The sequence below is a fragment of the Heptranchias perlo genome, chromosome 12 (assembly GCF_035084215.1).
Source record: "Heptranchias perlo isolate sHepPer1 chromosome 12, sHepPer1.hap1, whole genome shotgun sequence".
NCBI classification, from domain to species: domain Eukaryota; kingdom Metazoa; phylum Chordata; class Chondrichthyes; order Hexanchiformes; family Hexanchidae; genus Heptranchias; species Heptranchias perlo.
Window position 1 is genome coordinate 21,476,096 of NC_090336.1, and position 23,053 is coordinate 21,499,148.

Sequence of the window (23,053 nt, forward strand, 5' to 3'; positions counted from 1 at the left end):
TCAAGGACAGGGTGATTGGTTAGTGGGACTTGGTGCAAGGTAGGATTCAGGCAGCAAAGTTCTGCATGAGCTGAAGTTTGAGGGTGGAGAACGTGAGACCAACCATCAGATTGTTCCGACAACACAGAAACAGCGGAGGGGTAAGAGAGAGGTGAAGCCGAGTACTGTCAATGTACATGTGGAAGCTGACCCCATGTCCGTGGATGATGTCACCAAGGGAGGTGAGGAACAGGAGGGGGCCATATAGATCCTTTGGGGACTCCAGAGGTTAATGGCGTGGGGGCAGAAAGAGAAGTCACTGCTGGAGATGCTCTGGTTATGATTGATTAGGCAAGAATATAACAAAGCAAAGAAAGTCCCACTGAGCTGAACAACGGAGAGGCATTGGAGGAGGACGGTGTGATCGACAGTGTAAAAGGCTGCAGGAAGGTCAAGAAGGGACAATACACATTGGTCACATTCACAGAGGATGTCATTTGTGCTTTTGGTTAGTCCATTATGGTGCCGTGGCAGGGATAGAAACCTGATTGAAGAGATTCAAACACAGAGTTGTGGGACTAATAGGCACAGATTTAGGAGGCGAGAACGCATTCAAGGACTTGCGAGGAAAGGGAGGTTGGAATTGGGCTGATAGTTTGCAAAGACAGAGGGGTCGAAGGTGGGTTTGTCGAGGGGAGTGATGGCAGTTTTGAAAATGGAGGGTACCCGAAGAGAGGGAACAATTTACAAAATCAACTAGCGGGGGGGCCAGGAAGGGAAGTTGGTTGGTCAGCAACTTAGCGGGAACAGGGTCAAAGGAGTAGGTGGTGGGTCTCATGGACAAGAGGAGCTCATAAAGGGCAAGAGGGGAGATAGCAGAGAAACTACAGAGTGGGGGTTCAGGGCTTGATGGGCAAGGGAAAGAGGGGAGGGAAGCAGCAGAGACAACTAAACACATGGTCTCAATCTTAAGTGACAAAATAATCCATAAGCTCCTCACACCTGTTGTTGGAGGCAAGGGTGGAGAGGGTGGGACAGGAGTTTATGGATTTAGTTAGTAGTGAAGAAGCTGAGGGTTACTTTTGCTCTCCAGAAGTAGTTGGTGGTTTTGGCACTCGAGAGGTCCCGATGGAATTCTTAAATAGATATGATCAAGTCTGCACCCCTTTGTCTTAAGGAAACGAAGATGGGGGGGGCCATAACAGGGAAATCTTCGGGAAGGGAGAGAGTTTTGCTGGGAACAAGGGCATGTAGGTGTAGGGGAGGGAGTGGTTGAGCAAATCGACAGCTTAAGTACCATGCCGAATGGAGGGAGTGATTTTGGGGAGAGTTTTTCCCTAGATGAACATAGAAGGAAGTGGGGCTGGAAGGGGGTAGGGAGTAGTGAGGGATACAGGAAGTGGTCAGAGATAGCACTGTCTGTGATCGAGACCATGGGAATAGACGGGAGATGGTAAGGTCGAGGGAGTGGCTCTGAATGTGGGTAGGAGAGTTTATATGGACGGTGTGGTTTAGGGAAGACAGGAGGGCAGTAAGTTCAGGAGAAAGGAGGGCAAAGAGAGCCGAAGAAGACTGAAATTACCAAGGATGAGGCGTCACCCAGTGCAGAGGCTGAGGGAGGAAATCCTGGAGAGAAACTCAGGGTGCTACAGACACTGACTTTAAAAGAGAGGTGAGGGGTGGAACAAGGCATTAGATTAGACAGGGCTTGATGGCCGGCGCGGACACGATGGGCCGAAGGGCCTCTATCCGTGCTGTATAACTCTATGACTCTAAGGCGAGGTGCTCGAAGGAGGAGAAGATACCCGAGGAATAGGAAGAGTGACCAAGGTGTGACTTAGTGATAAGGGCCACACCACCACTGTGGCAGTTTCGGTGGATCAGGTGGTGGAAAGTACAGCCAGCTAGGAGGCTTCGGATAGGCAAAAGGTATCCCCGCCCATGGACCAAGTTCCAGTCAAGGCCAGGATGTCAATCATTGAGAGTGGCAAACACTCTCACTCTGATCAGGAAAGTCCCAGGTTCGATCCCTGGCCTGTGCTGAGTTAACTTATCTTTATCTGATAGGGAACCGGCAATTATCCTCACTGCCTAGAGACCCTGTACCACAAAGGATCGACATTTATTCAAACATTCCTACATCTCAATTTTATTTATTTTTTGTTGATGCTTGGTGGGGGGGGGGGGGGGTGAGAGGGGAGAAGAGAGATGTGATGCCCACTGCCCCCCATGGGTAAATAGCCTGCCAGCTCTCTGTCCAGGCAAAACCTATAAATCGGCACTAGTGAGGTACCTATGCTACTGTATCCAGCAACGATCAGCACCTGTAGGAGAGCAAACGAGAGAGATTGGGGTGAGGGGACAGTTGTGTGCATGTACAATCTGGGACATATACTTCTGCACAGTTTTTGCTTCCAAACACTTTTTAAACTTGCACGCTGAAAGGGAGTTTATCCATCACTGTAGGTCACAGTCACTGAAAGGAGCAGATTGCGGCAGTGAACTGAGGCAAGCATGGGAGGCTTGTTCTGGGTGCCAGCAGTCACATCTGCAGAGTGTGACACCCAAGAAGTAACAACAGGGAGCCAAACAGAAAGGAATCTTTGTGTCTTACCGTTCCCAGCATGCACTGGGATTCCTGGATAGCACCATAGCAACCGAGAAAACCGACAATCATCATCACAGCTCCGACACCGATCAGGATGTAGACCCCTGTGAGGAGATAAAGGGCAGTGATTAACATGAGAAAGCGATGTTTCCCCACTGGGATACTCATGGCAAGTACATAAGCTATTATCTCGGAAGGGCAACTTTATCCAGCTGACTGCTGTGCCTGGATAGCCAGTGTTTTTTCCTCCTTTTCTTATCCTTTTTTTTTTGATGGTCAGGGTGAGGCCAATTTTATTGTAATTTGTGAACACTCGTCCAAACTGGCAACAGGTGGCAGTATGGGCATTGCAACTGGCCCAAGCATTCCTGGGTTCCCACTTGCAATCGCTCCCCAATAACCTCCGCTGGATGTGGGCCAGGTGAGGACTGAATTGGGGCCCCGCTGCTGATACCTCCATTGTGGACTAGCTGCCAACACTCAGAAGACTCCAGAGAATGGACATGTGGGTGAGATACTAGAGGACAACCCCGGGGAGAGATTATATCAGCTGGGAGGGGGGGGGGGGGGAAAGAGAGAGAACGAGAGCAAGAAAAACCTGGAACAAATAAAAAAAGACAAGTATGGAGGAGAAAACTAGTCTGGTCACAGCACCAAGCACATCCTTAAACACAAACACCAGAAATACCTGCACCATGACAACAGCAAACTCAGTCTATTTTATGAAGAAAATAAAATTGTTTCACTAAATGGCCCTTTACAGCTATTTTAAATATTTCATATACTGCCTGTGGGTGGACCTATTATCAGACAAGAAATACATGGCTGACAACAGTCACTGAAGTATTTGTCTAGCTTTGTTTCCGAAGAACTGGTATCGATTCTTCTTTTCTCCCTCCCTATTACACATACTACTAGGAAAGTGAAAGCAGCCCCAATCTAAAAGCTCTGACATCAGGGGATCCAGTTTCGAGTCAGTGTTGACAACGCACAGTCTGCTGTAGTGTCTCTAATTCTGAACCGCTGATACTCATGCTGCTTCCGGTAGTGAAAATCTGGAACTTTCTCCCCCCTCTAAATGCAGTGGATGCTGAGTCAATTGAAATTTTCAAGACTGAGATTGACCGATTTTTATTAGGCAAGGACATCAAGGGATAGGGATCAAAGGCGGATAAATGGAGTTGACATACAAATCAGCCATGATCTATCTGAATGGTGAAACAGGCTCAAGGGGCTGAATGGCCTACACCTGCTCCTGTGTTGAACTGAAGGCTGAATCAATATATTGAGTTACAATCCTACGGCTGATGATGAGGTGATTAATCCCACAAGTTTTTTGGCAAATTTCTGTTCTCAAAGTAATGCTGTACCTGACCTTCGGGTGCTTGATGTTGTCACTACTTGTGTAAAAGTAGATGCATCGTAAAGCTCCCCCTACACAGTCTCATCAAACACACCCGTCTCAAGTACAGAATGGGTCAGATGCATGGCACCTGCAGCTTAACTTTAGACGAGTATCCCTTACAGTTTCGTTTCCTTCAGCAGCTTGAGTGAGTCTGCCAGTTTTGTATTTACACCAGAAACCAGGTTGGGACTTTCCAAACAGTTACGTACCCACCCTTATAGCCCAAGATGAGACTTTCATCCCCTGGATTAGAATTCAGATCTCAAAGGATCAAAGCGTTTTACACTATGGATCACCAGAGAGTAAATAAGGCAGCAAGTCTTCATCACACAGCCAATGAGTACCCATTTTGTTTAAGTGGTATTGCAGCATCAGAAGAACACCTGCTCTTGTTCAAATAGTGCCATGGGATTTTTAATGCCCACCTGAACCAGTAGGCCAGGAAGAAAGGGCCTCGGTTTTTAATCAATCATCCGATGGACAATATCTCCAACATTGCCACACTCCAAGTACCAACCTACCAACATGACATCCTGACAGAGGCAAAAGTGCCACCAAATGCGCCACAGGCTGACACTATTGATCCACATCTAACAATACTGGCAAGAGACGAAATGTGGACAGAGATTCAAAACAGCAAAGTAAAAACACACATTGCATCGACAAAGTTTCCCACTAAGTGGGAGATGAAGGGAGCAGTCACTGAACTGAATCACGCCACCTCTGGCTGTGACCAGAATACAATATGTATCTGTTTTGATGTGGAGAGCGTTCTATAGACCCTTTGTATGGAGATGCAATACTACTGACTCACAAAGATATCAGAACACAAACCAACTCCATGCTGGTCGCAGTGCCAGGCCTTAGATAAAAGCCTCTTTTAGACCCATCTGTGTTTTGAAGCTTGTTTTCTTGTTGTGATGTGCTACCAATCGAGGCCAAGCACTTAGCTGGTACAAGGATCGAGTGTGGTTTGCACTGCACTGTGAACCAGCAACTGGGAAAGACCTTCAGACCAGCCAAGCTAAGCCTCAACAGCTCTGGGCTGATCCTCTGTGGGGTATCAAGCTGCAACCGAAACATTAACTTGTCTCGTCTTCACAGATGCTGACCGACCTACTGTGCATTTCCAGCATTTTCTAGTTTTTGTTTCAGACTCCCAGCACCTGCAGTACTTTGCTTTCCACTCATGATTCTGCTCTGGGTTTGTGTGTCCCAATTATAAATACTTCCCCATTCTCTTTTTCTGATTGATAGGCGTATTAATACAATCTCTTGTGTTCTAGATCTGATGAGTCCACACCGGAGACATTCACTGCCTGTCCTCCTCACACACACTGCGTGTTTGCCAGCGTTTCCTGTTGTGTGACTCGCGGTTTTGTGGGTGCGGACGGTCTTTAAACGAGTTGAACAATTGGACTCTGATTTCATCCTCATTTCTCTCAGCAAGTGCAAAGCCCAGACCCAGAATATCTATCCATCATGTGTGGAATGGGTGCAGAAGGCCTTCCACAAGGTGTCACATAAGAGACGTCACGACAAAGGTCAAGGCATGTGGATTCAGGAGCCAGGTAGCAGAATGGATTGCAAGATGGCTACAAAACAGAAGGAAGTTTCTCGGCTGGCAGAAAGTGGGAAATGGTATCCCGCAGGGATCGTGCTATTGTTCCCCATAAACATAAATTACTTGGACTCAGAATTGGAGGTATGGTGTCACAATTTGCAAATGATACCAAATTGGGGCATATAGATAATAATAGGTAGAACTGCAGCAAAATACAGGAAGATATAAACAGATTGACAGATAAATGGAAAATGAAATTCAATATAGCAAAGTGTGAGGTGATAATTTTAGTAGGAGGAATAAGGAGGCTACTTATTTGTTGGAAGGAATAAACTAAACGGTGTAGAGGAGCAAGGAGATCTGGGAATACAGATACATAAATCACTAAAAGTAGCAACACAAGTTGATAAGGCCATAGGAGTGCAAACAAAGCACTGAGGTTCATTTCTAGAGGAACAGAATACCAAAGCAGGCAGATAATGTTAAATTTATATAGAACCTTGGTTAGACCACCATTGGAATGCTGCGTGCAGTTCTAGTCTCCATACTAGAAGAAAAAGATATTGAAGGCACTGGAGAAAGTGCAGGAAAGATTTCCGTGATACCTGAATTGAGAGCATGCAACTGTTAGGATAGATTTAACAGGCTGGGTTTCTTTTCTTTGGAACAAAGATGATTCGGAGACGACCTGATAGAGGTCTTTAAAATTAGGAATGGGTTTGATAGGATGGACATGGAGAAACTGTTTCCACTTGTGTGTGAGTCAAGAACAAAGGGGCATAAATGTAAGATAGCCACTAACCAATTAAATAAAGTGTTGAGGAGGAATTTCTTTACAGAGGTGAGAAGGTGGAACTTGCTACCACAGAGTGGTTGAAGTGGACAGCATTGATTTAAGGGGAGGCTTGATGCATACATGAGTGAGAAGGGAATAAGGGGATACGGGGGCAGGGTGGGAAGAGGTAATTAGAGGGGAGGAGGCTCGTGTGGGGTATAAATATAGACCAGTTGGGCCAAATGGCCTGTTTTGGTGTAGCTGATTCTATTTAACGTATTAGACGAGCTGGATACCTGTGCACTGGGGAAATCGGAGTTTCTTCGCTACGAACACAAACCTGTAGCTCTTTTGCAGTTTCCAATTTCTTTTGCTGGCTGAGTTTTGATAGGGCACTCACCCCTGAACTAGCAGGTAAAGACACTGCCTGGAGCAGTACTGAGTCACAGGGAGGCCCAGATTCTATCTGGGGTTAGCTGATCTCAGCTGGAGTACTACAATTGGACAACAGCATCATAGGCTTTGAAATGTAAAAAAAAAACAGCCAGGCCTGCCACTCCTCATTGCTATCCAGTGACTCCTGCCCGAGAGGAGCCAGGCCTGCCACTCCTCATTGCTATCCAGTGACTCCTGCCTGAGAGGAGCCAGGCCTGCCACTCCTCATTGCTATCCAGTGACTCCTGCCTGAGAGGAGCCAGGCCTGTCACTCCTCATTGCTATCCAGTGACTCCTGCCTGAGAGGAGCCAGGCCTGCCACTCCTCATTGCTATCCAGTGACTCCTGCCTGAGAGGAGCCAGGCCTGCCACTCCTCATTGCTATCCAGTGACTCCTGCCTGAGAGGAGCCAGGCCTGCCACTCCTCATTGCTATCCAGTGACTCCTGCCTGAGAGGAGCCAGGCCTGCCACTCCTCATTGCTATCCAGTGACTCCTGCCTGAGAGGAGCCAGGCCTGTCACTCCTCATTGCTATCCAGTGACTCCTGCCTGAGAGGAGCCAGGCCTGCCACTCCTCATTGCTATCCAGTGACTCCTGCCTGAGAGGAGCCAGGCCTGCCACTCCTCATTGCTATCCAGTGACTCCTGTCTGAGAGGTCATATGCGGATGTCGGGTGAGGACAGGATCGGGCTCAGCTGTGATGCCCCCCTCAGTGGAATACCCGGCCAATTACTTACCTACTAGGCTCAGACGTGGAGAGGCCATTTGTAGGGCAGCTAATGACCAGGGAACTGTAAGTCAGCAACAGTCAGTGCCTCGGGGGGGGGGGGAGGAGGTAAACATAGAAAGAAAAACAAGCCGCTTGATAGAACGATCATGTTGGTCTCTGTATCTGACGGCTTTTCATCAATAGTTAGCCTGACCCGTGAGTATATGACGTCGGTGACATTCCCAAACTCTCTCGCATGCCCACCCACCCCGGACTCACTGGGCCCTGTTTGCAGCTCCAGACAGGGCAATGTTCTCCAGTTACAAGTGGCACTCAATCAGTGGAGCTGAATCTGGAAAATATTACAGTAATGAGCTCCAGACCCACGTCTGCATTAAGCACAGAGATGTGCTATGAAAATATCTGTAACACCAAGCAGCAGCATGTCATTACCACACTGTGGGTGAGGAGAAGGGGAGACAAAACACAGAGGTCCTGTACCCTCCACAGCTCGAATGTAAGGAATCTTACAACACCAGCTTATAGTCCGACAGTTTTATTTGAAAATCACAAGCTTTCGGAGCTTTCCTCCTTCGTCAGGTGTGTGAAGGTTTCCATAAAAGCACCGCATATATAGTCACAGAACAATGCCTGGTGATTACAGATAATCTTTCCAACTGCCCGTTATCACAGCTCTGCATGGATGGTGTTCAGACAGGGGAACATTAAACCCCAGACCACTGAATACGCAAGCGGTCAGATTACAAACAGAGAGAGAGAGAGAGACAAAGAATGGTCAGTTGTATTAAAAACAGATAACTTTATTTTCCCGCTGGTGGGGTAACGTGTAGCGTGACATGAACCCAAGATCCCGGTTGAGGCCGTCCTCATGGGTGTGGAACTTGGCTATCAATTTCTGCTCGACGATTTTGCGTTGTCGTGTGTCTTGAAGGCCGCCTTGGAGTACGCTTACCCGAAGATCGGAGGCTGAATGTCCTTGACTGCTGAAGTGTTCCCCGACTGGGAGGGAACCCTCCTGTCTGGCGATTGTTGCGCGGTGTCCGTTCATCCGTTGTCGCAGCGTCTGCATGGTCTCGCCGATGTACCATGCTCCTGGGCATCCTTTCCTGCAACGTATGAGGTAGACAACGTTGGCCGAGTCACAGGAGTATGAACCATGCACCTGGTGGGTGGTGTCCTCTCGTGTGATGGTGGTATCTGTGTCGATGATCTGGCATGTCTTGCAGTGGTTGCCGTGGCAGGGTTATGTGGTGTCGTGGACGCTGTTCTCCTGAGAGCTGGGTAATTTGCTGCGAACGATGGTCTGTTTGAGGTTGGGTGGTTTGTGGTTCTCCGCAGCCTTCAACATGTCATCAATGACGACGAACACCTCGCTATGGCCATCCCCACACCTCCACTACTCGCCTTTAAACAGCCACCCAACCTCAAACAGACCATCGTTCGCAGCAAATTACCCAGCTTTCAGGAGAACAGCGTCCACGACACCACACAACCCTGCCACGGTAACCTCTGCAAGACATGCCAGATCATCGACACAGATACCACCATCACACAAGAGGACACCACCCACCAGGTGCATGGTTCATACTCCTGTGACTCGGCCAACGTTGTCTACCTCATACGTTGCAGGAAAGGATGCCCCGGAGTATGGTACATTGGTGAGACCATGCAGACGCTGCGACAACGGATGAACAGACACCGCGCAACAATCGCCAGACAGGAGGGTTCCCTCCCAGTCGGGGAACACTTCAGCAGTCAAGGACATTCAGCCTCCGATCTTCGGGTAAGCGTTTTCCAAGGCGGCCTTCGAGACACACGACGACGCAAAATCGTCGAGCAGAAATTGATAGCCAAGTTCCACACCCATGAAGACGGCCTCAACCGGGATCTTGGGTTCATGTCACGCTACATGTAACCCCAACAGGGGGGGAAAAAAAAGTTATCTGTTTTTAATACAACTGGCCATTCTTTGTCTCTCTCTCTCTGTCTTTGTAATCTGACCGCTTGCGTATTCAGTGGTCTGGGGTTTAATGTTCCCCTGTCTGAACACCATCCATGCAGAGCTGTGATAACGGGCAGTTGGAAAGATTATCTGTAATCACCAGGCATTGTTCTGTGACTATATATGCGGTGCTTTTATGGAAACCTTCACTCACCTGACGAAGGAGGAAAGCTCCGAAAGCTTGTGATTTTCAAATAAAGCTGTTGGACTATAACCTGGTGTTGTAAGATTCCTTACATTTGTCCACCCCAGTCCATCACCGGCATCTCCACACCATGTCCACAGCTCTTGTGTGCCACCCACACAATGCACGCCAAATTCAGGCCCCATCCTAAAAAGCCCCAGATTCCTCCCACATTCCCTGCTCACCTCCCTGACACTTTTATTTCAACCTCCTGTTCTTTGTTCAAGAATACTGTTCTACACGAGCACAGGATTGTGGTACTTGTACAGTGGTGCCAGTCAATGAACTTGCTTTAGCCTCACAACTCCATGTTCGATATCAGACAACGCAGTGCCGTTTCAGTTCAGGAAAACGCTGCGAGAGGGTGAGGCCAGAGACCACTGGCCCACACACAAAAGGGATTTCATACGGTTCTGCGGGGTTTCGAATCGATCCTCAATCACTTGCACACATATAAACGCGCACTTGTGTGCACATACTGAAAGTAACACGTGGGTGTTAGCCAGACAGAGGCCCACAGCTCAGGGTAGGAATTCAAACTTAGATAGGCCTGTGAGTAGGGGACTGTTTTAAGTCTCACACCAGGGCAGGCATATGGGAAGGCAGCACAAACTCTCCATTCAGTCACAAGCCACTACCAGACACTTAGTAAGATGCAAACTACTCAGCCACTGTAGAGGCAGAGCCTTACTGAAGATGAGCAGAGTTTAGTATCTAGACATGCCAGCAAAACTCCCGCCGCTAAAACCGATGAAAATTTCAACTGGCGCTTAAATGGCTTCCATTGCTGAACCTTTCCCATTATAATATGTCCTTCATAGAGAGGGCCCAGTGTACCCCAGATACTGCCCCTGCCCCTCAGAGAGGGCGGGCCCAGTGTACCCCAGATACTGCCCCTCAGAGAGGGCGGGCCCAGTGTACCCCAGATACTGCCCCTCAGAGAGGGCGGGCCCAGTGTACCCCAGATACTGCCCCTCAGAGAGGGCGGGCCCAGTGTACCCCAAATACTGCCCCTCAGAGAGGACGGGCCCAGTGTACCCCAGATACTGCCCCTCAGAGAGGGCGGGCCCAGTGTACCCCAGATACTGCCCCTCAGAGAGGGTGCGCCCAGTGTACCCCAGATACTGCCCCTCAGAGAGGGCGGGCCCAGTGTACCCCAGATACTGCCCCTCAGAGAGAGCGGGCCCAGTGTACCCCAGATACTGCCCCTGTCCCTCAGAGAGGGCGGGCCCAGTGTACCCCAGATACTGCCCCTCAGAGAGGGTGGGCCCAGTGTACCCCAGATACTGCCCCTCAGAGAGGGTGGGCCCAGTGTACCCCAGATACTGCCCCTCAGAGAGGGCGGGCCCAGTGTACCCCAGATACTGCCCCTCAGAGAGGGTGGGCCCAGTGTACCCCAGATACTGCCCCTCAGAGAGAGTGGGCTCAGTGTACCCCAGATACTGCCCCTCAGAGAGGGCGGGCCCAGTGTACCCCAGATACTGCCCCTCAGAGAGAGAGGGCCCAGTGTACCCCAAATACTGCCCCTCAGAGAGGGCGGGCCCAGTGTACCCCAGATACTGCCCCTCAGAGAGAGTGGGCTCAGTGTACCCCAAATACTGCCCCTGCCCCTCAGAGAGGGCGGGTCCAGTGTACCCCAGATACTGCCCCTGCCCCTCAGAGAGGGCGGGTCCAGTGTACCCCAGATACTGCCCCTCAGAGAGGGTGGGCCCAGTGTACCCCAGATACTGCCCCTCAGAGAGAGTGGGCTCAGTGTACCCCAAATACTGCCCCTCAGAGAGCGTGGGCCCAGTGTACCCCAGATACTGCCCCTCAGAGAGGGCGGGCCCAGTGTACCCCAGATACTGCCCCTCAGAGAGGGTGGGCCCAGTGTACCCCAGATACTGCCCCTGCCCCTCAGAGAGGGCGGGTCCAGTGTACCCCAGATACTGCCCCTCAGAGAGGGTGGGCCCAGTGTACCCCAGATACTGCCCCTGCCCCTCAGAGAGGGCGGGCCCAGTGTACCCCAGATACTGCCCCTCAGAGAGGGTGGGCCCAGTGTACCCCAGATACTGCCCCTCAGGGAGGGCGGGCCCAGTGTACCCCAGATACTGCCCCTCAGGGAGGGCGGGCCCAGTGTACCCCAGATACTGCCCCTCAGAGAGGGCGGGCCCAGTGTACCCCAGATACTGCCCCTCAGAGAGGGCGGGCCCAGTGTACCCCAGATACTGCCCCTCAGAGAGGGCGGGCCCAGTGTACCCCAGATACTGCCCCTCAGAGAGGGCGGGCCCAGTGTACCCCAGATACTGCCCCTGCCCCTCAGAGAGGGCGGGCCCAGTGTACCCCAGATATTGCCCCTCAGAGAGGGCGGGCCCAGTGTACCCCAGATACTGCCCCTCAGAGAGGGCGGGCCCAGTGTACCCCAGATACTGCCCCTCAGAGAGGGCGGGCCCAGTGTACCCTAGATACTGCCCCTCAGAGAGGGCGGGCCCAGTGTACCCCAAATACTGCCCCTCAGAGAGCGTGGGCCCAGTGTACCCCAGATACTGCCCCTCAGAGAGGGCGGGCCCAGTGTACCCCAGATACTGCCCCTCAGAGAGGGCGGGCCCAGTGTACCCCAGATACTGCCCCTCAGAGAGGGCAGGCCCAGTGTACCCCAGATACTGCCCCTCAGAGAGGGCGGGCCCAGTGTACCCCAGATACTGCCCCTCAGAGAGGGCAGGCCCAGTGTACCCCAGATACTGCCCCTCAGAGAGGGCGGGCCCAGTGTACCCCAGATACTGCCCCTCAGAGAGGGCGGGCCCAGTGTACCCCAGATACTGCCCCTGCCTCCTCAGAGTGGGGGCACAGTCACTACAACAGAAATTCTAAGTGTACCTGAACTGTGTTTCTGTGCTTATTTTGAGGAGGTACAGCATTTTCTAAAAAGATATTTCGAACTCAAAGTGACAAGTATAAAACAATGGGCCTTTATCCACAAGAATATGGAGGAGTCCAGGAATTGAGTCAGAAGTGAATCCATGTGTACCTGCTGCATTTCCAAAATGGACTCGAGCACAGCCGTATCCTCAGGCCCATCGAGGTGAGGCCTTGCTCATATAAGCTCCTCCCCGTAGCCCTGTCCAGGTTACACCAAGCTCGCAGACCCCCACCTCCCCCGCAGGCTCGCAGACCTTTCCCTCCCCCCCCCGCAGGCTCGCAGACCTTTCCCTCCCCCCCCGCAGGCTCGCAGACCTTTCCCTCCCCCCCCCGCAGGCTCGCAGACCCCCCTCCCCCCCACAGGCTCGCAGACCCCCCCCCCCGCAGGCTCGCAGACCCACCCTCCCCCGCGCAGGCTCGCAGACCCCCTCCCTCCCCCCCCCCCCCGCAGGCTCGCAGACCGCCCCCTCCCCCGCAGGCTCGCAGACCGCCCTCCCTCCCCCGCAGGCTCGCAGACCGCCCCCCTCCCCCGCAGGCCCCCCCTCCCCCCTGCAAGTTCGCAGACCCCCCCCTCCCCCGCAGGCTCGCAGACCCCCCTCCCCCGCAGGCACGCAGACCCACCCCTCCCCCGCAGGCCTTCCCCTTCTCCCCGCAGGCTCGCAGACCGCCCCTCCCCTCCCTACAGCTCTCAGTAAATCTTGAGCATAAGTTGCTGAGACATCCTAACGCTCCAGGAGTTAAACTCCATACCTGGGCCAGCTGCCGGCTGTTCATCCAATCTGCGTTATGACTGAGGCTGCGTGAGCTTCTGATAAGAGCCCAGTAAATATCAGTTCATCTGGCAATGGCCATCTAAATTTTTACTCCCGATGGTCCTAGTCTGTGGTCTCAGGTCTGTAACAACCTTCTTCTGTTCCCTTGGCTCGCATTGAGTCCATCATAAACCGCCTGCCAATTGAAAGGAAATTGCTGACCTCACCACCATTTGCCTCACTTATTGCTGCCAGTTTTTGCAGGTTCAGGAGGCAGGATAAAGCGTGGGATTATAGCTCAAAGACTGAGATTTCCTTTACTTGTAAAAAAAATCACAAACTTTAATAACTAATACCTCCACATCACAAAATATAAGGGAGAAAAGTGGGTTTTGTCTTAAGAACATAGGAACAGGAGTAGGCCATTCAGCCCCTCGAGCCTGTTCTGCCATTCAATTTTTAAAAAAAAATCGTTCATGGGATGTGGGCGTCGCTGGTGAGGCCAGCATTTATTGCCCATCCCTAATTGCCCTTGAGAAGGTGGTGGTGAGCCGTCTTCTTGAACCGCTGCAGTCTGTGTGGTGAAGTTTCTCCCACAGTGCTGTTAGGTAGGGAGTTCCAGGATTTTGACCCAGCGACGATGAAGGAACGGCGATATATTTTCAAGTTGGGATGGTGTGTGACTTGGAGGGGAACTTGCGGGTGGTGTTGTTCCCATGTGCCTGCTGCTCTTGTCCTTCTAGGTGGTAGAGGTCGCGGGTTTGGGAGGTGCTGTCGAAGAAGCCTTGACGAGTTGCTGCAGTGCATCCTGTGGATGGCACACACTGCAGCCACAGTGCGCCGATGGTGAAGGGAGAGAATGTTTAGGGCGATGGATGGGGTGCCAATCAAGCGGGCTGCTTTGTCCTGGATGGTGTCGAGCTTCTCGAGTGTTGTTGGAGCTGCACTCATCCAAGCAAGTGGAGAGTATTCCATCACACTCCTGACTTGTGCCTTGTAGATTGTGGAAAGGCTTTGGGGAGTCAGGAGGTGAGTCACTCGCCGCAGAATACCCAACCTCTGACCTGCTCTTATAGCCACAGTATTTATATGGCTGGTCCAGTTAAGTTTCTGGTCAATGGTCACCCCCAGGATGTTGATGATGGGGGATTCGGCGATGGTAATGCTGTTGAATGTCAATTAGATCATGGCCAATCTGTACCTCAACTCTATTTACCCGATATTTCTCCATATCCCTTGATACCCTTACATATTAAAATTGCTGATCTCAGTCTTGAAAATTTCAACTGACCCAGCATCCACAGCATTTTGGGGGAGCGACTTCCAGATTTCTATTACCCTTGGTGTGAAAAAAGTGCTTCCCAATTTCACTCCGAACTGGCCTAGGTCTAATTTTAAGGTTAAGATGTAAACTGGACAAGAGAGCTTAAGAGATTTCCAACAGTATGCTCAAAAAAAACTAGACTATCTGGTCAAAACCACTTGGGTGACGTCTCCTAGGCCTGGTTTGATGAGGCTAGAACCTGGAATCTGTTCTATTGCCAAAACATGATGTTGCTCCCCTCTTATTGAAGTCATTAGTTTTAGTTACAGGTTAGGCAAAAACCATGGCTGAGAGTTGGGCTATGGTATTATCAGTGGAACAGTCCACCAAGAAAGGGAGGGGCTGACCATTACACTTCTCGAGGTAACTGAGGGTGAGAACACGTGTAGGGTCTGAACCTTCTGAATGCCATGATCTCAGTAAGGAACCTGCTGCTTATCAGGAGTCCAAACATATGCTGTTAATAACAGACTGCGGTTGGGAAGGGAGCAGGGGGAGATTATGGTGACTGTTCGCGATCTCAAGCAACACCATCCAGATAGTGCAGGTTTTGAACAGGCACGTTAGAAATTCCTAAAGAGACAAACCGGGCAAATTGAAAACAGAAAGTGCTGGAAATGCTCAGCGAGGCAGACGGAGTCTGCGGAGAGATCAGACAAGTTAATGTTTCAGGTTAGACCCTTCATCAGAACTGGGTCGACACCTGAAATGTTAACTCGCCTGCTCGTTCCACAGACCTGCTGAGTGTTTCCAGCATTTTCTGTTTCATTTTGCTCAGTTTTATCTCTCTAGAAATTTCTCACATGCCTGTTCACAACCTGGACTGGTTTTGTTTCAGATTTTCAATATCTGCAGCATTTTGGTTTTTTTCACTTGGACAAAATGAAAATCCATTTGTTCCACGTACTCCCTCGCAATATGGAGTTATTAACTGATACTTCAAAATAATTTTCCATCAGCATCGAAGCAAATGCAAGAACTCCAGACTGGAGCCTCCTCCTCCTCCTCACACTATGGGCTCTGGTACAAGCTGTCATCACAGACTCTTCACTTTCTGCACCCAAACACTCACCACCACAACTGGCTCCATTTAACTGTGACTGTCCCCATTTTAAGATGAATTAGGTTATCAGCCTAAGTTTAACTTTAAATGTTTACTGACCCCCGACCATTCACACTGACTACCTCAGAGCTTCCCCCCTCCCTGTCCCCAGTTCAAGTGTGCTTTTCCTCCCATTCTGCAGCCAGGAGAAATACACACAGACTTCCTGTGCCTCAGGCAGAATCCCAGCGCTCCAACAAAAGTATATTTAAACTGGATATAAACACTCAACATCCTGACATTTGGAGATGGGGGTTGTTTGGTTCAATTGGCTATCTCCTTCCACATATAACACTGAACTGTGACAACAAGGCTCCCGGGGATTGCAGGGAATGCTGCATAGCATCTCTCAGGACATGGGGAACAACGCTGCCACGACCCGCATATATTGCCCCTTCCTAGTTGTCACATGGTGGTGGGCGGTAGGTAGCAGTGGCAGTGGTGGTGGTGGTGGTGGTGATGATGGGACTTCTTGAGTAGCGATTGTTTGTGCAGCTCAGTGGCTTGCTCAGCCACTTCAGAAGGCATTAGAAAGCCAACCACATAGTGTGGTACTGGGTGTGTGTGTATGCCAGACTGCATTGAAGTGGCAGGTTTTTTCCTCAAGGACATTCAGGTTTTTATGACAACCCAGTAGCTTTCATATTCAGTTTTCTGGAGCTAGGCCACAAATTATCAAAATGTCCAGATTTATCAAATTCAGATTTACAACGCGAACTCACAACCCTCAGATTGCTAAACCAGTACCACAAACACTGTACCCATTGTTCAGATCCCTCTCTAACCCACAAGAAACACCAAAGGAGCTCACTGGCACCAGGCTCCAGTGTTGCATAAACAGACCAGATGGGCACAGTGTGGCACTGATTCTACAGTCAGACTCTAAGGCACAAGACTGGCGTCCATCCCATTCCACCACCAGGTCACACCTACCCCGTCCCCATTCCACTACCGGATCACGGCAGCATCGCAAGATACCAATCCCTTTCCACTGCCAGGTCGCACCAGCACTGTACCAATGCCATTCCCATTCCCATTCCCATTCCCATTCCTTCACCAGGTCGCGCGCCAACTACGCCCACCAAACCGCTGACATATCGTCGTTGTCATACGCTCTGCCAAGCCTACATCAGTCACACAGAGGACAGTGGCTGCAAGCCTGGATTAAACAGCTCAGAGTGTCCTGTGACCACAATGTGCTGGAATCCTCCTGGGTGAGTGCTAGATTAGAACCCCGCATATGTGACTGCAATCAAGGCAGCATCAGATCAGTAACATCAGACCATACGCGGGCGAGAGATTAGCCAGCTTAAGGAATGTGTGGAGCATGGACAGTTCCACTGGCTGACGTGCGAGCAGCACCTGGCTGTGTCTGGGCCGCATCAGATGGCTGGGAAATAATCGGAGTGCCTCAGTAATGTGGTCCCACCGAGTCTGTCCTCAGTGTGCGGCTCTACTCTCGAAGAAAATGGCCTGTGGACAGACTCGATGAGATTGTGTAGGCTGTAAATTTAGACTGCTAATTCAGCAGTGCTGTCACTGAGCTTATCCAGTGTATTGGTGCCGAAACACCGTAGAGAAGAGAAGTCAGAGTTAAACCGAAATACTCTGACTAGGTGATAATCTTATCCGATGATCTTAATGCAAAACCACCTCAATCTGTGCAGCCACCACCTTGTGACAGATCTGTACGCCTGCATCTCACCCCGGTATTGTGCAGCTCAAAATAGTCTCCACAGACACGACCAATGTTTGGAAGAACAGAATGTGCAAATGTACTGCTGGCTGTTCTTAACAGTTCAAGTAGATGCACACACCCCCGCACACTTTATCCTTAACGGAAATCCAAACGACAGCACTAACACAGCACCACCACATTCCACAAGTGGCACACACCTGTTAAACTAGGGCTCAGTTTCCTTTCTCCATATCGCTGGGCGTCACTCTCCTCTGGTGCTATGGTTCATTCCCAGCAACCATGGGTACAACCGGTTGTGGGGAATGGAGCAGAATGGGGGCGGGGGATATTCCTCCCCTCAATGTTTTTGGCATAGCTTATATTGATCTATTCATCCCAACCCCTCCACATCCTAGAATTGCCTCAGGCATTCCCATTTCACCCCACCACTCCCACCCCCACCCGCTCTTTGTAACGAGTTGTGGCCCCCCTGACAGCACCAAGACTTGGCCTGCTTTATCCAACTCAATATTCAAAAATCTTAATGTTACTGAAAAGGTCAGTGAATTGCAGGCTACAATCTGCAGTGTAAAAGAAAACCGAGCGAGGCACAACACAAACAGGTTCCATCACACCATGTTGGGTCACTTAACGCGTGCACTTGGCCCATTTGCTCACAGTTTGTAATAAAAGATAAACTTGCAGAGGGTTGAGTGTTGGCCACTCGCCCAGATTACTCCCAGGTAACCTGGGCCCACCCTCCCCACAAATGGCGCTCTCTATTCATTCCCACTGCCATGGGGCTGGAAGGGATTTGAGGTCAAATTTTGAGAGCCCTTTTGCTGGCCCAGTAAGTGAAATGCACCAACTGGTATGGTACTGAGCAGAAGGCTTGATCTGTAGTTTGTGCTGAATTAGCTGACTGTGCCAAGATAGCAGCAGGGGAGCTAGCATTTGCCTCAGCACTTCGGAAGGGCCGGGGGTGGTGGGGGTGGGGGGGGGGGTGGAGATCAGACAGGCACTTGCTCCTGATCAGTATCCAGTTACCACTGTTAGAAAGTGCATGAGTGGACTTCAAACAAGGACAAAAAAAAAATCAATCAAGTTTGGCTTTGATGCCCCTGCAGTTGAACAGCCTGTTGATATTCACTGTCCAGGCTCAAAACATAAAGAATGGCCTTTAGGCAAGATGCTGGTGGGCACTGGTAACCCAGTGAGAATCAGTGCCTTCAGGTGATGAGGAGAAAAAAAATCAGGGAGGAGAAAAAAAAACATTTCTTCATAGGACGAGCAGCTTCAGACCCGGGGAGCAGCACCAGTTCCAGGATTCCCTGGACCAGCAGCTTCAGACCCGGGGAGCAGCACCAGTTCCAGGATTCCCTGGACCAGCAGCTTCAGACCCGGGGAGCAGCACCAGTTCCAGGATTCCCTGGACCAGCAGCTTCAGTCCCGGGGAGCAGCACCAGTTCCAGGATTCCCTGGACCAGCAGCTTCAGTCCCGGGGAGCAGCACCAGTTCCAGGATTCCCTGGAACAGCAGCTTCAGACCCTGGAAGCCGCTCTGAAGCCTCCCACAGTGGCGAGGACAGCATGAGATAGCTGCAGGCCGGCCCTGCAGCTATCTCATGCTGTCGAGGCTGCTCTATGTCTCCCACTGGTGAGAGCGTGCACTGAGATCTGTATCCTTACTGCTCGTCACCAGGGTGTCTGCTTAAAAAACACTTCTACTCAAAATGGCCACCCGCCCAGCTTCTCAAATCAACATGGAGAACTGGCTGGAAGAGACGGAATAGGCATTCCCTGCAGCCAGAGAGAGATCCCAACGGGGGAGCTGGCTGGAAAGTGCTCACAACAAGGGCTGGGCAGCTGGCCAGTTAAAACGATGAGTGGAAAAGCTCTGCATCCCGGCCAGCATTCCTGTCCAGCTGGCTCAGTCAGTCAGTCAGTCAGTCAGTGAGTCAGGCTCGAGGAGGAAGACGCACTCGGCTGTTTGCACAACACACACAGGATCGCACCAGACAGAATCACCATGGCGACCACCTGGTCACATGGAGCGAGGGGCCGTGAGAGAGCACCATTAGGCAATGTTTAACCCCGACACACAAAAGCAGTTGTGGAGAAGGGCCCTAGGTGTTTATCCAAGCCAGTAACGGACACAGGCAATTCAGACCTCAGTCTGACCCGACCATTACTGCAGCAAAACGTTTACCCTCGATTCATGTGCGCCCCAACAGTCCGCCTGATTCCCATGAGACTTCTCCAGCATGACACAATGCAGCATTTCTGTACAGTGCCTTATAACTTGTAAACAACACATCGAGTGAGGCTTTTTAATCTCACTATTCCTGGTAACACAGTCCCTGTGTACAGTACACAGAGCGCCTCGTCAAACCCTCAGGATGCCACAAAGCACTTCATGTCTAATGAATTACTTTGAAGTGCAGTCACTGCTGTTTTTGGAGGTGACCGCAGTAGCAAATTTGCACACAGCAAGACACCATGAACAGCAAACCAGATCAATGGCCTGGTTGAGGGAGGAACGCCGGCCAGAACATTGGGAAAATTCCTTACTCGAATAGATGCTACAGGCTCTTAAAACAATAGACAGACAGGATCTCAGATTAACATCTCATCTGAAAGACGGTACCTCTGACAACGCAGCACTGCCTCAGTGCTGAGCTGAAATGTCAGCCTAGATTATGTACTCTAGTCCTGGAGTGGGACTCAAACCTACAACTTGCTGACAGAGGCTAGAGCACCAGCAGCTGAGCCAAGCTAACACTTAAAACCCTTCCCCAACCCCCAAACACCACAGCCTATGCACAGTACCAAACATTAAATTCACAATCTAGTGGTTATAGGGTCAGTCAGTCTCAACTCATTGTCTGTATTAACACAATCCCAGAATAGAGAAGACCAGTGTTGGCAGAGAGGTCAAACATCACCAGCCTAAAAAGCACCATCTTTCAAGTTCTCTGCACCGTGCAAAATTCTTAGGCACTACGCAGACCAGGAGGTCCCAGGTTCAAACCCTACTCTGTGCTGAGTTACCTGGTTTCAGATAGGGCAACTGAGGCAATATAATTGGCCTCAGTACCCTAAGTAGGACAGGGGGTGAAATTAGCCAAAGTGCCCATTCTAGATCTCTAGCTGACACCACTGTAACACAGTGCAACTCTGTGGATGAGGAGAGGATCAGGAGCAGATGCGATGCCCTTCATGGTCGAATAACTGGTTTGCTGTTTTGCGAAAAATGACCATTTGGATAGTGAAAGTTTGAAAGCTGCTGGTGCCCGTGGAAACGCATCTCAGCAACAATCAACACAATCAGAAGTAGGTGGGAGAAAAATGGAGAGAAAAAAGCACAAGTTCTTATTCGAGGTGAGCGCAGATTCCCAGAACAGCCAGCCCAGGAAAAGGTAGCGTGTTTAGTGTGTATTTAACATACACACACAGCACAATCCCTTCATTAATGCTCTAGTCAACCAATTATCCCCAAATTCAGTTTCTGTTTTCTGGTTAACGGCAGGATTCTCTCGTGGTCCTCCGGGAGATTGGCTCGCTCACTGTAGCCCTCCCTGCACTCAATCCATCGAGATAAACTGGCTCACTGTAGCCCACCCTGTCCCCTCTCCCCCCCCCCCACCAGAACACTGCCTAGTTCACTGCAGCCCTTCCTGTACACAATTCTTCCCATTACAAAGTTCATTTACTCTTGGACTGCAAGTATCTTCACCTCTCAATTCAATTCCAGCCCAGACTGAGGGAATGAAAGTGGTCTCTGGTTGTAAAGGCCAAAAGCAAAATAAATATGGCACCTCTCAATCCAGTTCCTGGTGACAATGGGCCACTAAAAACAGTGGCACAGAGTTGTTGAGATGAATTGTTTGTGTTGTGACATTCTATGATAATTCAGTGCTGAATTGACAATGCCGCAAATAGCGGCCAGGGGTGGTGAAGAAAATGGGAGATAGAACAACTTGAATTTAGTGACTAGCGGCCCAAGGAGCTTCAAAGGGGTGTAATCAAAAAAATGTCACAGAGACAAAGACATTACAAGACGTGGTCAAAGAGCTGGTTCTGTGGAGGGTCTGAAGGGAGGAGAGCGAGAGAATTCAAAAGCACGGACACCAGTGGTACGGTGAAGGGACGGGGTATGCACAAGAGGCAGGAGTCAGCGGAACGGAGTTCAGCCTGGGGCGGGGGTTGTATCGCTGGAGCAGGTTACAGAGATAGGGAGGGAGAACCATGAAAGAATTTAAACACAAGGGTGAGAATTTTACATTTGAGGTATTGGAGGACCGGGAGCCAATTTAGGTCAGCAAGGACAGGGTTGGGTGGCGAATAGGTGGTCGGCCAGGAGACCATTGGAATGGTCGAGTCTGGGATCTCTGAGGGACTCTGTAGGTGATGGGGGTGGGAAGGGAAGCCATTGAGCAAGATGCGCTGGTTACAATCAGATGGGTACGAGTGGTGCAGTAAGGGGCACTCGAGTGCAGGACTCAGACACTGATGTAGGGGGAGCTTCACTTTGCTCAGTCAAGCACTTTCAGGTGGGGCACAGCACAGGTCAGTTGCAATATAGAGGGAACTTTATTCTGAGTCTAACCTGTGCTGTACCTGACCCGGGAGTGCCGAATAATAAAGTGTTCTATTCCCCAGCACTAACATCTCTCTCCTACATCACAAAATTTACAATAAAAAAGGCCATTCGACTGTTCACACATGACTAATAAAGACAGCCCAGAGAAAATGAAAATGATTAAAATAGTTGGACATTTAGCCTAACTGTTAGATTCTGTTTCTCCTTTTAATCAAATGCGAAGTCAGCGACAGCAGCAGTGAAATGCTTTCAGCAGTGACAGCACTTTCCCGCAGGATGGAAAGCATCCCTGCATTTTAAACCCTCCCCCAATGTTTATTGGACACACTCCAAAGCCACAGCACCGCCAGCTAACAAAAGCCACCTGGAGATGCCGCACAGCCTCGGCAAAACAGGATGAGTCACAGGAAAGACAAGACCATCGGTCAACTGCAGGGAACTAAACTGCTGAATGCGGAGAACTCGGAGCGTCCACGTAGCATCCCCCAGCTGCTCCCAGCACCTTTCAATCGCTTGAAGAGAAAAAAAGCCAATTAAAAAGGGTCGCTAACAAACAAAAGCTTTAAAAAAAGAATCAAACAAGCCCCTGTAAGTTAGTGGGTAAAAGCACCACCCGAAATGATACTGAGCCACAAATAGCAGCGAGTTCCCATGTTCGATCCATGGCCTGTGCTGAGTTCGCTGATCTCAGCCAGAGCCCTACAATTAACCTCAGGGCCCCTGGGCTGCAGAGAGAAGAATCAGCCACAGTTCCCACTCGAGATCACTATCCACTGGTGAAAAGTGCAGATGTCGGGGAAGGAAAGGATCCAGGCTCAGCTGTGATGCACCTGCAGTCGAATATCCTAACATTCACTGCCAGGGCCCACACACAAAAAAATTACCACTTGGGTGAGGTACCACAAGATTGAATGACTAGTGGAATCACGGCCAGCTAAAGGAACAGGCTTTGATCGACAAACAATAATCCTCTAGGAAGCTGCAAGGGAGGGGGGATTTAAAATGATCTGTCAG

General features: G+C 50.4%; 1 protein-coding gene across 1 annotated transcript in view; it reads right to left on the minus strand.

Moving 5' to 3' along the window:
• Positions 1–23,053, minus strand: part of LOC137327874 (CD81 antigen-like) — an 82,001-nt gene that overhangs the window by 33,014 nt on the left and 25,934 nt on the right. The window contains exon 2 of the mRNA XM_067993758.1: positions 2,594–2,691. Coding sequence (XP_067849859.1) covers positions 2,594–2,691 — 98 coding nt within the window. The remainder of the gene's footprint in view (positions 1–2,593; positions 2,692–23,053) is intronic.